The 13,957-nt window shown below is 40.2% G+C and overlaps 2 protein-coding genes across 2 annotated transcripts in view; both read right to left on the bottom strand.

Annotated features, from left to right (window-relative positions):
• Positions 1-13,957, bottom strand: part of espn (espin) — a 36,713-nt gene that overhangs the window by 3,172 nt on the left and 19,584 nt on the right. Inside the window, exons 9-12 of the mRNA XM_087834066.1 lie at positions 12,173-12,404; positions 11,221-11,274; positions 7,973-8,118; positions 7,304-7,714 (exon numbers count right to left, since the gene is read on the bottom strand). Coding sequence (XP_087690192.1) covers positions 7,304-7,714; positions 7,973-8,118; positions 11,221-11,274; positions 12,173-12,404 — 843 coding nt within the window. The remainder of the gene's footprint in view (positions 1-7,303; positions 7,715-7,972; positions 8,119-11,220; positions 11,275-12,172; positions 12,405-13,957) is intronic.
• Positions 3,298-5,343, bottom strand: LOC148096898 (espin-like protein). The gene is made up of 2 exons (XM_087833496.1): positions 3,918-5,343; positions 3,298-3,518 (listed from the first exon to the last, which is right to left on the bottom strand). The coding sequence occupies exons 1-2, from the start codon at positions 5,341-5,343 to the stop codon at positions 3,298-3,300; spliced, it is 1,647 nt and encodes a 548-aa protein (XP_087689622.1).

Genomic DNA, 13,957 nt, shown 5'->3' with positions numbered 1-13,957 from the left:
AGCAGTCAGCAATGAATTTGTACTTTTAAAGTATCTTCTGTTGTGAGGAGACTTGTGTCAAGTTTAAGAGAAATCGCGAGTGCAAAATATGTACTACATGTATTTGGTAAATGTGAGCAAGTTCTTCAGTCAGTTAAGTAGCTAACTCTGCTACAGACTTCACTTGCATCATCTTGTGTGCAACCTTCTTCTTTAAAAAAGTAGTAATCTCAGTCTTCACCTTTAGGTTAGCACAAAGCCATGAACAGATGTGTCCCATGAGATCATTTTTAAAATATCTGTTTATAATACACCTGGATATAATAATAGATGTGTTAACATTTGAAATATTTGAAAATTACTATTGAGTCTATTATATTAAATTAAAGGTGATATGGAGATGATTTATGTCGGTAGCACTGCATAAATCATCACTAAAGCAGGCAAGCACCTGCATAAAGAACAACTGTAATGAAATGTTAGTCCAGTCTGTTTGTTTGTGCAGATTCTCAAATGTCAGTTTTAAACAAATGGCCTTTATGTAAGACTTAAGAACCTAAACAATGGTAACCCAATATAGTTGAAACTAATGTATGAACTCACCAAAACAAACAGATCTCACAAAATGTCTGCTTCTGCTGTTTGTTTAAAATGAAACAAAGCCTTTGAAAAGGACAGTGTTTTACAGGATATTCTCTGTGTACACATATGGTAACTGGATCCTTTTTTTCCCTTTCAGGCTGTAACTGGAGGTGGAGCGGGAGAGAAAGAGGGCAGCCATCTTGGATTTCTCATCTTCGCCCAACCCGACACATTACCCTTCTGCATTCATTTTACTGAAGGATTTCACTTGCCCTAGCCAGTGTGAATCCAGGTAAGATTATCTATGGAATTAATATTTAATGAGTCCCCTGGGAATTTTGCCTCAAAAAAAAAAAAAAAGAAAAAGAAAAAACATGGAGAAAACAAACAAAAATAAACAAATTTACACCGCCCCCCACCAAAACCCTTCACCAAAAAGTAGCTGATAGTAGCTATTAAAAGTTTAAAAGTAAGTGTGATCAAGTCATCTGGCAGTTAAGTAAGAGTGACAGTTAAGCTAACCAATTAAAAAAGAAAAAGCTGCAAAATACGAATTAAGCAGCTCTCTTGATGGGCTTAATAAAGTTTTTTGGTTTTGTGGGCCATATTTGTAGTGTCAGTGGACATCCACAAGGGTCAGAACACACAACCCTTTGCTGTGCCTGCATACTGTTTGGGATTATAACAATTGTAGGCTATTAGATCTATAAATTTGGAAGTGTGAAAATGACATTGTATTATTAAGATGAAGTTATTGCTTAGACTTTGCTGTGCTAGCAGCTATTTCAATAATCAATAATAGTTTTAGGTAATTTTATTGAATCTAGCATTATTTTTTGTCTAATGAAAGAAAAATAAACAAATAAAAGGTAGTTCAGTCAAGACTAATTCTGTTGAAACTGTAATTACTTCAGCAACCTGACCTCCAGTTCCATATATGCAAGAGCGCATTGTGCAAGCTCAGCAGATTACATCATAGTCTATTATAGTTTTGCCCATCTGTTAAGGCAGTGTTGTTAATAACATCACTCTTTACTGTATTGTGTACGTGCTCCAACTCTGCCTGAAATATTGTGCAAAGGGGAAAAAGTTTGATAGAAAGTGGCTTTAGGTTTACCAGCTGACTGCCTTCTCGTGCGACCTGCGAGTTGATAAAGATTCACTGTAACCTCCTTATGGCTCCTGTAAGCCACAGATAGAAGGACAGCAGGGGGTGTTAAGAGGGTTATTCCAAGGTAATCTTGATGCAATAGAACAGACACTATGAGAATAGTGTGCAGTGTGCGGTTTATTGCATCGACAAGCATTGCACTTGAGGATTACACATTGAAGAGTGTGTGTTTGACAGTTGCTCTTTCATTGGTAAATCAGTGTCGTTATGTAAGTTCTAAAAAGAATGGATCTTAGGTAATCTATTGTTCTGGCCTTTTTGCCAAACAGGTGCATCAGTGCAAAAACTCCAAACGGTTAGTTGCTGCTTAAATCTGCTAATCCCCAAAAATGACAGTTTTATTTAGTTATAACACCAACCTAGAAACCAATAAATAGAAGAACATGAAATCAATTATGGAAACTCTGAGCCAATATTTGAAATATACTTATATAATAACATAAGCAAAAAATGGAATAAACACCATAAAGCAGCTGTAACATTTTAATGTGATGTTTTATTTAAGTTAAAGCTTTGACTGGTGAATACTTTTAAATATGCTCAGAGAAAAAAATTGTAACTTTTGAACCATTTTCACCATATTTCATCAATTCTGTAATGTTTATTAAAAGGCACACCTTATAAGTAAATAATCCACTTGGATTTAAACAAAGACATTTGTGAACCACTAAGTAGTTCTAAACTTCAAACCCACTAAAGACTGAGCTACTTTCTCTTTCAGTTCAAGCAAAAAGGAACCATTTAGACAGTAAGGCCATTTTCACTAATTATCAAGAATGAAGGTAGAACAGAGGCCAGATGCTGCTCACTCGCTGTCACTTGCTGTTTTTGTGTGAGTTCACTGAGGCCAGTGTTTAACTGTCCTATAGCCAACTGGCTAAAAATGTGACAAATAGGAGAAAAGGGGACACATTTGATCATGTGCATAGAAAGAAAGATAAATGAAAATGTAACTTTTATGTAGCAAAAACTGTGTGCAATTCCATGTCATTTTTTAAAGTCAGTGGAATATATGAATGTTATCTATAGACCTGAGTCTGTCACTTAAAAGTGAGCCACATCTTCTTATGCACGTTACATAAACCGGTGCCAATTAATCACCTACTGTATGAAAATGAGATGGGATAAAACCCTCACATAAACGCAGTCTGAAATATTCAGTGTAAAACAACTATGCAGAGTTTTACTAATCATCCCCATTACAAAGATGACCCAAAGAAACAAACAGCATTGATTTTTATGGCAAATCTTTTCCTTTTAAACTTTTTTTTTCCTTGTGTTTTGTGGCAATCAATCATACTTTGTCTGAAAAGCTCTTGGTTTCACACAATATGTGCATCTTTTGTAATACAATGCATACTTTTCTCCACTTAAACATACAGAAGCGGTAATGTTAGCACAGCAGCATGGATGCTCTTTGCTGCAGTTAAGTCCATTATGTGACATGGCCTAAACATTAACAAAGCAGATTAGGTTCTCTTGTCAGCATGTTGCACTGTGCGTGCTAGTTTTCCAGAACTGATCTTAGCAGTGAACCTTCAGCACAACCTTAGCCTACATAGCTGTTAGATATCAAAAAGTTCAGCTTCCTTTTCTTTCCAAAAAGCAAAGCTTCGGTCAATGTATTTGATGATTTCCTCATTGCTGAACTCTTTAAGCTCATAGATGACTTTAATTGAATCTTCATTGGGTTCTTCTTTGGGTGGAGGTTTATCAATGTGGGGTTCTTCTTTAAATTTAACAGTAACAGGTTGGGCACCTTTCACTGGACATGGTGTTGTTGTGTCTGGAAGTGTCTCAACTTTAGCTGTTGCTTCAACATGTTGCACGCTTGCCAAGTCCTGCATGTGGTCCTGCTCTGAACCTTTCCCATTAGAAATTGCAGGCTTATTTAAACTGACATTCCCCTGAACACTGTCCTCCACTGAGTCCTTGGGGGGTCCCTGCTCCACACACTGACCATCGTGAGCCACAGCAGGTGACAAACCTTCAGAAACCCCCGAATGTGAGACTGGTAAGGAGGGTTGTTGTGATGGTGCAGGTGGTGCAGAGTCTGCATTCGAAAGTGGGAGTTCAGGAGGTGGTGGGTGGGATGGTGGGGGAGGGAGTGTTTCCTGCATTGGCATTATGGACATGTCAGGAGACATGGAATGTAGCGATGCTGTCAGCATGCCTCCTCCCTCACCCGAGTCTCCAAAGTACTTGACTTTTATGTCCTCAAAACCATCCGCCCAATCTCGCTTCTCGCACTCAATTTCCTCCATGACCTCCTTGTGAAACTGCCTTATGACCTCCCATTTGTGGCTGCCAAGACGGTCAAACATCTCATAGCATAAAAGGTGTCGGAATTTCCGCTCACTTCGAGACATGTTCATTTCCAATAGCTGGAAATAGCCAAGCATGAAAAGGTCAAGAGTTAGGCTTTCATAGCTCACAGTTGACCCGTTGATGTGCGGCAGGAAATGCTGTGGCCAATAGATCATCTGAGCACGACTCAGCCGGCGGATCTGGCGTGTGGGCACTTGACTCATGATTGCCCTCCAGTGGCCAATCAGATTCCCTACTACCTGCTTTGATTTCATAAATAGGAGGAGTTTATCGTCTTCACTGTGCATCTCTCCACAAATCTGTGCACTAAATTGGCTGTAGTCCTCCCAGTCCACGTCTAAATGATTTCGCCTCCTGCCAGTATATCTAGTCTGATAAGACTCAGAGACTGTATACTTCCGCCAATGTTCAAGGAACAGGAAGACAATTCTCTCTTTCCTCATTTCAATACATTCCTGGACATAGCTTAGATCTGTCTGCACCTCCAAGCTTCTTGTTAGTTGATCATTATTTAAAACAGGGTCTGCAGAAAGAACCTGGCTGAACTGTTCAATATTAGTTGGCGCCATTGCCTCAGAAGACATATATGTCTTAGGAGCATGAGATGCGGTGATAGCTGGTTCTTCAACAAGTGGTAAGACTGATTCCTCCACTGAAGTTAAACCACCATTGGTATTGGATTCCAGTACGGAAGCAGAGGAACAAGGGACCTCATCCTCACAGACTGTCTCTGGATGATAACTAGACTCACTTACCACAGGGAGTGACCTCTTGCGTTTGTAAACCCTATTTGCTTGGTTGTCTGCAGACTGCGGCTGATTCTGAACTTCATAATTAGCCTTTAGGTTCTTCACTGAAACGCCGCACTGCTTTATTTCATTTTCTACATCCTCTCTTGTTGAAAAGGATTGAGAGCGTCCCATAATTCCAGCTGATCCCACTGACTGACCTGTGCTCACATTTCTTGTGTCTTCTTGGGAATATCCAGGACATATAAGATCCAAGATGTCTATCTCTTTGCCTCCCAGAGTGGCAAGAAGGATAGCCATACTCTTTAGGAGGGTAGAAATCTTGCTGCACCAGGCTGGAAGATCTTCAGCTTTGCCATGCACCTGCTTTGGATTGACTGAGAAGTGCCCCTGATTGAGAGCAGCAGAAACTGGTAGAAGCTGGTGAAGCTCCTGCTCCAATTCACTCAGTTCCTTCTCGACTTCTGATACCTTATGCATAACCTGTAGGTTCTCAATTTGCTTCTCAATTCGGTTCAGGTCAGCCTCAGTCATCAGTTCACCAAATGGGCCCAAAATGGCATTGTGGGCGTGGGAGTAGTGCCATTCCAGAGGCTGGTACTGCCCAGTTGATGCAAACTAAATCAGAGGTCAAAGGAGACCAATAGGACAAGGGAAGAAAAGGAGGAAGGAGGGAGGGATTCCTTCAGCTTGAATTTCCTGGTACGAACACACGCTTCAGTGCAAATCCATCCTAACACACAGGATTTACATGGATTTAGTGGTGCAATGGCACTGCCTGATTACAAGCACAAAGCTTTCCAATGGAATTTTGAGTCAAAGAACAGTGACTACTTTGTTGAGTTATATGCGAAATTATATGTTAGCTAGACCAATACTGGCATGCAAGAGTTACAACATGTTAGTATTTGTATTTTAGGCACTTAACACTGCAGATGTTTCACAACATTTGCGTAATGCCTCTTAAAAGGCTCTATTCTGTTTTTATGAGCCAGTGTTTACTTTTGTCTGATATTTTTTTTATGCATCTACACAACACTTCTACTGCAAGGACGCTGACACTGCAAACCATTGGCGTTACTCTTTATGAGATCATGATCTGCTCGCACCCTGCCAGCTTCTCCCCCCCAAAAAAAGATGTTGGGGAAATTAAAAAAAGACTGCTACAATGATTAGATAGAGATGATTTAAATAAAATAAAAAAATCCTCAATGGACACAAGTTTTCAGTATTGTTAATATGCTATTTGTGTTACTGTTGGTATCAATAATGGTTGACTTGTAGTGTGAATGGACCCGGCATCACACCACTGAATCAGCATGTAAGAACTTGGAACAGCAAAACTCCACCATCAAACACCAGCCCACACTGTGAACCCATTAGTCAAGTGTGCCAAATTCTGTGATGGTTGTTGTAGCCAAGTATTCAATTCAGTGCACTCCAAAAAGGTCTGCTATTGGCAAGAAGTACAATTACGAACAAGAAACATGAAAAAATGCAAAAGAAGTGGATAAATAATGGAAAAATGTGAGAACAAGGAGATGATCATTTTGTGGACGTGAACACGTTTTCATGTGTTATTAGCTTATGTGTTACCAGTTTAATGTTTTTATGAAAAAAATGGAACTAAACAATTAAAACACTGCACGTGAGCAGTGTGTTTAAGCTTGTTGTTTAGTGGTGCAACATTACAATTCCTTAGATAGCAGTAAATTATTAATCAGTCAAATTTAATCAAGCATGTTACATACTACTAGGGTCCTTCTTGTATTACACAGGATTAGCAAGTGTTCAGATTGTTCCGGTACAAACTGCGAATTAACATCTTGTCTAAATAGTCATAATATAGTGCTATGACTGTGCATCAGTGTATGCTGGCTGTAGTCCTTGAGAAAAATATGACCCCACTGAATTCTTAGCTTTAAACTAGCGACTTCTAAGAAAAGCCAACACAAAGAGCAAAAATGATCTCATGCAAAAATGGAACTAAATTAAACATGCCTTCGCACAATGCCAGTGTTCAAAGCATAGACAGTATAAAACATGGATGTAGTTTCTGGCTAGGAAGAAGGAAGTGCTTTAAACCTGCTAAAAAGTCTAGTTTTGCAAATCTTGTTCATACCATGTTTCAAAATGGCAGATTATCTGTGAAAATGTCTTGTGGTTGCCAGTGAGTATGTGGTTTCACAGTCAAAACTCCTCATCACATCCTTTTTTTTCCCAAAATCAAGACGGTGATGGAGAAAACGCTCATCTTGAGGTTTCAAAACAAGACTGCAGAAGCAGTGGGTGATGTAACAGTAGCTACGTCCATCTTTTATACTGTCTGTGGTTCAAAATCACAAACTTCCACGCTCAAATCCAAGCAACAGCTATCCCCTTTGCTTTGCTAATGATCTGAATCTGAAGTCATTTCTATTCACTTTTACTGTACACTGTTAAATTTATAGGCCCACAAATGGGATAGCTAATGACACTCAGCCATTATGCCTACCTTGCGTTTGTGCTCTTCTTCCTCTTGCATCTTGACCTGAAGCTTGCGCACCATCACCTGCCTTTTCCATTCAGGGATGGCTTTCCCTTGTTCATCGTGAGTAGGCACTAGAGCCTCAACATCTGTGAGACTCGTCTTCCGCCCTGAATCCGCTTTTGCTGTGCCTCCACCACTGTTCCCATTGATCACAGAGTTGGAGGACAGCTGCTCGTTGCTCCCAGATGTTGACACGGTCCTGCCAGATCCAGAGCCAGCGGGGCTGGGGCTGGGACTGGGACTGGGGCTGGGGCTGGGACTGGGGCTGGGGCTCGGATTGGTGGGTTGTGAGGTCACTGGTGCGCTGGTTGGCGGAGGGGATGGCGGTTTGGCTGGTGGGCTAGATGATCGACTCTCTGGAGATGTAGAGTTTTCCTGAAGAGAAATAAAGGCACAGATGGAAAAAAACAAACAAACAGAAGTCACATAAATTCTAACACATGTGGCTAAAAGAGAGTGAGATTTTGACTTTCATAAATCCGACCAGAATGTGGTTAGATTTGCATATAGTTCATTTAAAATAGAGAGCGTGACATCAAATCCACAGTTGATGGTAAAAACTGTGAGTTAACTTTCAGAACGATCCCTTCTGCATGAGTCACTGTCTGTAGCTAAGGAAGCTAAGTGACCTACATTGTTTCCTGTGGGCCCGCTGTTGGAATACACAGTGGTGTAGCCTTTACTGTGAGGTGTGGGCTTGAGGCTCTTCCCTGCCTTGATCTCTGCCAGCAGCTCCGAGTTGTCGCCGGTGGGGGACATCATGTTGAAAGATTTTGCGCCTGCGGACAAAAGGACAGAACAGGCAAGTGAAACCAGGTAGAAAGATTGAGCAGAGAGAGATGGATACAGACAGACTGAGAGAGATAGACTGATGAGGAGAAGAAGGGCTTGAGTGGCATTTCACTGTTAAATATTTCATCCAATCAGCAAGGTAACAATGCTGACCTGGAGCATGTTGGACAATGATGGGAGGTCATAATGGTATTCTAAACCTCACTCATGGATAAGCTAGATAAGTTTCTTTTTAGATTTGATTACTCTGGTTGGCATCTGCCTTTATTCCTGCTGGGGTCGAATGTTTGCTGGAGACGTAAATATCGTTGGTCAACTGTTAAATCAGCCAACAGCTGGAGTGAGCCAGGATTAAATGAGGATGAGCAATTAAATATACTTTCATTACGGTGAACTCAAAGAACAGAGACACACAGTCTCTTTCATTGTCATCTGACCATTATCGTTACAGCTCAGCTGCTGTTAAACACCCTAAAAAGATATACATTCAGTTCCCGTTTACAATAATCTACTGAATGAATCCTTCAACAAATTTAACTACACTTCAACTTCAAACTCTGTTTCAATGCAATTGAAAATTAACTTCATTTTCACTTTTAAAGGAAAAATAAAATTGGTCCTATGCCAATCAGGCAATGTCAAAATATGCCGCTAATTTATGCAATTATACATTTAGATCAGCTTTTCAAAATCATTATACTAACCATAAAGAAAACCATAAAGTACTGCATGCAAGCACCACTGCAGCTGTCGTTTGAGTTCTTAAGCAAGAAAACATTTAAAGTGTAAATGGAAAAAGCTCAAAGATGATGCTGTAGTGCACAACTAACAGTTACGCATATCTTTTTACCAGGATTTAAAAGTAGAATATTTTGAAGCAAACGCACAAAAGAACACCTCACCTGTTTTTGCGAATGTTTTTTTCTAGGAAAATAAATATCCTCAATCCTTCATTGTTTACTCATCCTCTATGTGCGGAATGGAAAAAAAAACAAAACAAAAAAAGAGTCCTACTGAAAAAGTGCTCCCTGTTGAGACAACCGCAATGCTCCGGCCGGACACAAAGACTCGCTAGCGTGCCACCCCTCCTCACTCTCCCTGCTCTCTCTGTCTCTCTCGTGGGGAGGAGAGAACAGCTTTCCATTAAAGACCTATCATCACAGTTGGGGGAAATCTAAAGGAATCACCCGTAACTGGAAGTGACAGCCAGCCATTGGCAAGCCAGCTAGGAATTAACACACACAAACGCACACACGCACACTGTGTTTCAATCCCCGGCTTCTCAGTGCCCAACGCCAGACCAAGATTCAGTTCGATCGACCTGATAAACTGTTTCGAGACACATACAGCTGCCCCTCATATTTTCTGCATCACATAGAGAGAGAAAGAGAGATAGAGAGAAAGAGAGAGAGAGAGCGAGTGAGAGAGCGAAAGAGAGAGAGATTTGCCTGTGTGTGACACCACTAAGCCTTTTACAATGTGTGCTTGATTGAAACTGCGGCCTGTGTAAAGCTTCAGCATAAAAAAGAAAGAGCTGAAACACCTTTGACGGCTATTTAAATTCATTTTAAAAAGCTCAGTACATCGCACGAGAGGTACAAATCTAAAATATCCTGGGCTAAAATGTAACTAGATCAGTTGCACATAAGCATGATTAAATGCTTTTTCAAACTTAAAAACAGCTAAACAACATTAAACAGCTGTATCTTTCAAAAAAAAAGACACATTCTAAGTTGGTGTGCTTGCAACTTTTTGAAAAGAGACTAAAATTTGTGTTTTTGAGTCTTTGCTAGTATGATTGTATTTAGCCTGGGATGTGGGTGGAGAGAGGGTGGAGGTTTCTATGAAGAGACTCACACAGTGGGCAAACAGTGTGACTTGTTCCTATGGTGTGTTGCTGTTAAGGTCAGCTATGACCTATTATATAAAAAGCAGGATCATTTGCACCCTTACAAACTGAAAACCACAGAGACATAAACCTCTTCATTCAGCCGCCAGGTTTGTTGCTCCGAGATTAATAGAAGGCTTTTAATTTTATGGCCTGTTTATCACTACTGGTTAAATCTGTTAAACAAATCATTAGATGAAAATGTGCGCAGTGCAATATAAAAGGTAAGCGGTTGTTCTCGATAGAAGAGCAACAGGACAATAAAGGACTCGTAACCATCGCCATTGTTGCAGCAGCATTTGGAATTAGCCACTTGTTCTGCTGCTGTGGCGACAACGAGTGTTTGAGCTGTAAATTCATCTTAAGCTCTCAAACGAGTTGGTGGCGTTTAATTTTATGACCACTAAACAACTTGTTTAACAGTGTCACGCGACTCATGCCATTAGCGAGCACACACCACTCTTTAGCTTTAAGTCTTTTATTGCTCTCCTACCATTGGTCGGCAGAAGGAGCATGAACAGATAGGACAGTTGGATAATTGCTGAACAAAGCGTACAGATAACATAAAGAGACTGTAAAAAGGTATAATTGTCACTTATGCTATAGCCAGGTTATACTTTAATGGTGCGTTTACTTACAGCTTTGTTTAAGGTAACAAAATGCCTCGCCTGCTGTACTTGTTACAAAATGTTTCTTAATTAGATTGTAATGTTGAATTTTCTGTTATTCTGTGTTTTATGGTGCCATTTTGCTGATTCTGAAATCTTAGTAAAAATCTTTTTTTTATGTTGTTTTACCTGGAATACAGTCACTCTGCACTAATACTCGTCCTCACTGTATTGACAGGAAAACCATGCGGCATTGGGTAAAAATACATAAAAAAAATTTAGGTAATCATTCAAACATTGCCTTTGTTAACAGCAATCACGGTCACATTGTACTTAAAAGTAAATTTCCTTCAGTTCAGTTTTCAAAGGGTGATAGAACAGCTGCTTTGATAAATTGGATACTCATGGTTTGAAACAATATCTCATATAAAGTTATTTACATAAAATGCTATGGACAGGTTAAAATGCTCTAGAATTTATACAAATGTTATAAAATGGCATGTAAGTGGGAAGGACAACTGTGAACTCTGAATGTATCTAAACAGGATGAAGTGATTTAGCTTAAATGCAATTGATTCGCAGTCTCTACTTACTCTTCATCTGTCTAAGTGCTCCTCCCTCTGCCTGTGAGGCAGAGTTATCTCCGCCTTGACAGAGCACATGGTGGCAGGCAAGAAGAGGGAAAAAACAAAAGAAACAAAACAGAGAGAAGTGCATGGAGAGCAAACAGGAGAGATAAAGAACATGTAAACAGAAACCTATAAAGCAGAAAAGCAATGCTGAATTGAAAGTGACAGTTTTTAACCAGGCGACATCAATGTATTTAGAATTACAAGAGAAAAGAGTATTTTGTATATTGTCACTCTTCATGTAATATCTTTATCAGGTAAAACTGATATCTGCCTATCATTAACAAGATTCTTTAAGCAAAGATTTTTGGTATTTTTGCTCAGTTTCCAGTTTGCTTTTGTAGTATACTGACCAATAGTATAAGCAGGAAGTTATGTATGTAGACATGTATGCAAAGAATGGGAGATGTCAGCTTCAAGAACTGGATTTGTCATAATCGAATTTAGGAACTGCACTTTCACTGAATTTCCTTGTATATTAATGAGTTTCTAGAAAAAGGAAATGCATTAATCAACGTTAGAACAAGATAGATATTTTGTTTCAAATCTTAAAACACGTATGTATTTTAAAATTCCACATTTTTAGCACTTAAAAAACAGCCTTATACATAAGTTAAAATTTCCCTGCAACTCGAGCGGCATGTGCACCGTCAGACTGCATCATCCAGTGCGTCCAGGGCACTTAAGGAAATGGCTGAACACTAAACCAGTTCTCAGGGTAATGCTAGCGCTACATCATTAATTTATAATCTCTTATTTAGAATGCTAGGGTCAGACTCAACTCATCTTTACCCAGGGTGATTACTTGGTACCCATTAATACACTAGTCTCTGCTTTCTAGGACTAATATAGCAGGAAACAAAGATGGGGAAAAAAGTATTGAGATTAGGGAAAAAAGCAGGTTTGGTTGACTTACTTCCTGACGACGAAGATGGGCGTCGTTGATTGGTGGGCGTGACGTTGGCATTATTCTGAGGGGTTTGTGTCTCCGGAGGCAGAGGAGGAGGTGGCGGGGGTGTTGGCATTGGATTGCTTGGGGGGAGAGGTGGTGGTGGAGGAGGTGGTGGTTGAGGAACAGATTCCTCTGTAGTCCCATTTTCAGAGCTTTGGGCGGGATTTTCATTTGGCTCCTCCAATAACACAGAACCCTGAACCAACAAAAGGGAGAGTAAAAAAAATGTCACTCATTCTGCATTCTGAGGTTTTGTCTTAAAAACTACATTGTTGTTAACTGGAAACACTGCTTTATCCTGAAAGAATTAAAATAACACTTATTTTTGCTCCACAATTTTTTTTGCATACTCTTGAGAGTTTCTTTGTGCCTTACAAAAAGTTTTTTTTTCAGTGTTGGAAATTTTTTTTAAAAAATTCACTGGTGAAAAAAAGATGCCACAACATTTATCTAAAATAATATCTGAGAGAGCTTGAGATTCCTGCGCTGAGGCTTGACAGGCGCAAATGTATAGTGGCACGGTACTTCAGCTTCCTCCTGTCTTTCATTAACTCATAACAACACAATGCCCTTTGCTAATAACAGCTAATATGACATAATCTCAAGGGGGAAAGGTCTGAGGGGAAAACAGCCATCTGTCACTGCCCCGCCCCGCCCAGTGCATACGTCTGACACACTCTGAAAGTGTGCCGCACCTCCTGTGGAGACAAATTAATAGACCATGACATTTAACTCGACTCCACCGCTCCATTATTCCTCAGACGCGTGCTTGTCATTGTTGCCGCCTTTACTTTTCAAACCCCCCAGAGAGCTGGAAGGGGGTTGGCCATGTCCAGATGGGTCTTGGCAGCACGTGCCGCTTCTGCTGATTAGCCAGCCCATCTGCTAGGGTTGTGCTGAGACCAGGAGGGGCCCCGCTGAGGCCTTAATTGGCTCAATGAGGATTATAACCCATGTCATCCAAAACACCCCCACCCCTGATACCCAGGAGATTATAAGAACACTTCTCTAGGGATGTTGGTGAGAGTCTGCCAGATTCTATTCATTCAGCTGCCTGTGAAGGTATGTGGCAACAAGCACACAGTTTATATTTAATAATGGGATTGACATGCAAACGCGAACAGAAATTTTCCTTGATCAACTTTTCAGGGCACCTACAATGGCACGTAATTTTGGACTAACCTTTTGTCCTTTCTGGGGAAATTCTGTTGTGTAAGCGCATTATGTCAATGGTGACCGAGTAGGCTAATAAATAGTGCCTAAGTCAATAAAAAAGCATTATCAAAATGTTTACATTGCAGTCTGATGTACATGTGGGGGATTTTATTACAGCCTAACACATACAAGCTGGCCACTTATCTAACAAATACGTTCAGCTTCAGTGGGATTCTCCTTTTTGTGTCCCTTTCGTTGGTGATTTCTTGCTAAGTGCTTTGTTGTCAGCGATCATACTGAGTTTGATCTACTGTAGCCTCTTGGACAGTTTACACAATGGGGTGGAGACTCAAGAGGCAATGGAAATAAGGGGATAATTTGGATCAGGTGGCAAACAAAAGTTCAAGAGGACGCAACATTATATAACATGCTGAGTGGCAATGCTTAGGCAAATAGTGCAGCCAGTTTTGTAACCGAATGCCATCGTCAGCAAGCTAAACCTCAGACTGGAATGACCTTATAAGGAGTTAAGAAAGGAAAAAGGAGAAAAGGAGCCTTCATGGAAGAACCAGGGCACACTATGTCAACCCACTA

The sequence above is a fragment of the Neolamprologus brichardi genome, chromosome 20 (genome assembly GCF_056152115.1).
Source record: "Neolamprologus brichardi isolate AB-2024 chromosome 20, ASM5615211v1, whole genome shotgun sequence".
In the NCBI taxonomy this organism is placed as follows: Eukaryota; Metazoa; Chordata; class Actinopteri; order Cichliformes; family Cichlidae; genus Neolamprologus; species Neolamprologus brichardi.
This window is presented reverse-complemented; position numbering and strand designations above follow the sequence as displayed.

Coding starts and splice junctions, on each gene's coding strand:
- LOC148096898 (XM_087833496.1), bottom strand. CDS start 5,343: ATGACTGAGGCTGACCTGAACCGAATTGAGAAGCAAATTGAGAACCTA. Junction 3,519..3,917: donor CAAGTACTTTGGAGACTCGG/GTGAGGGAGGAG, acceptor AGACACTTCCAG/ACACAACAACACCATGTCCA.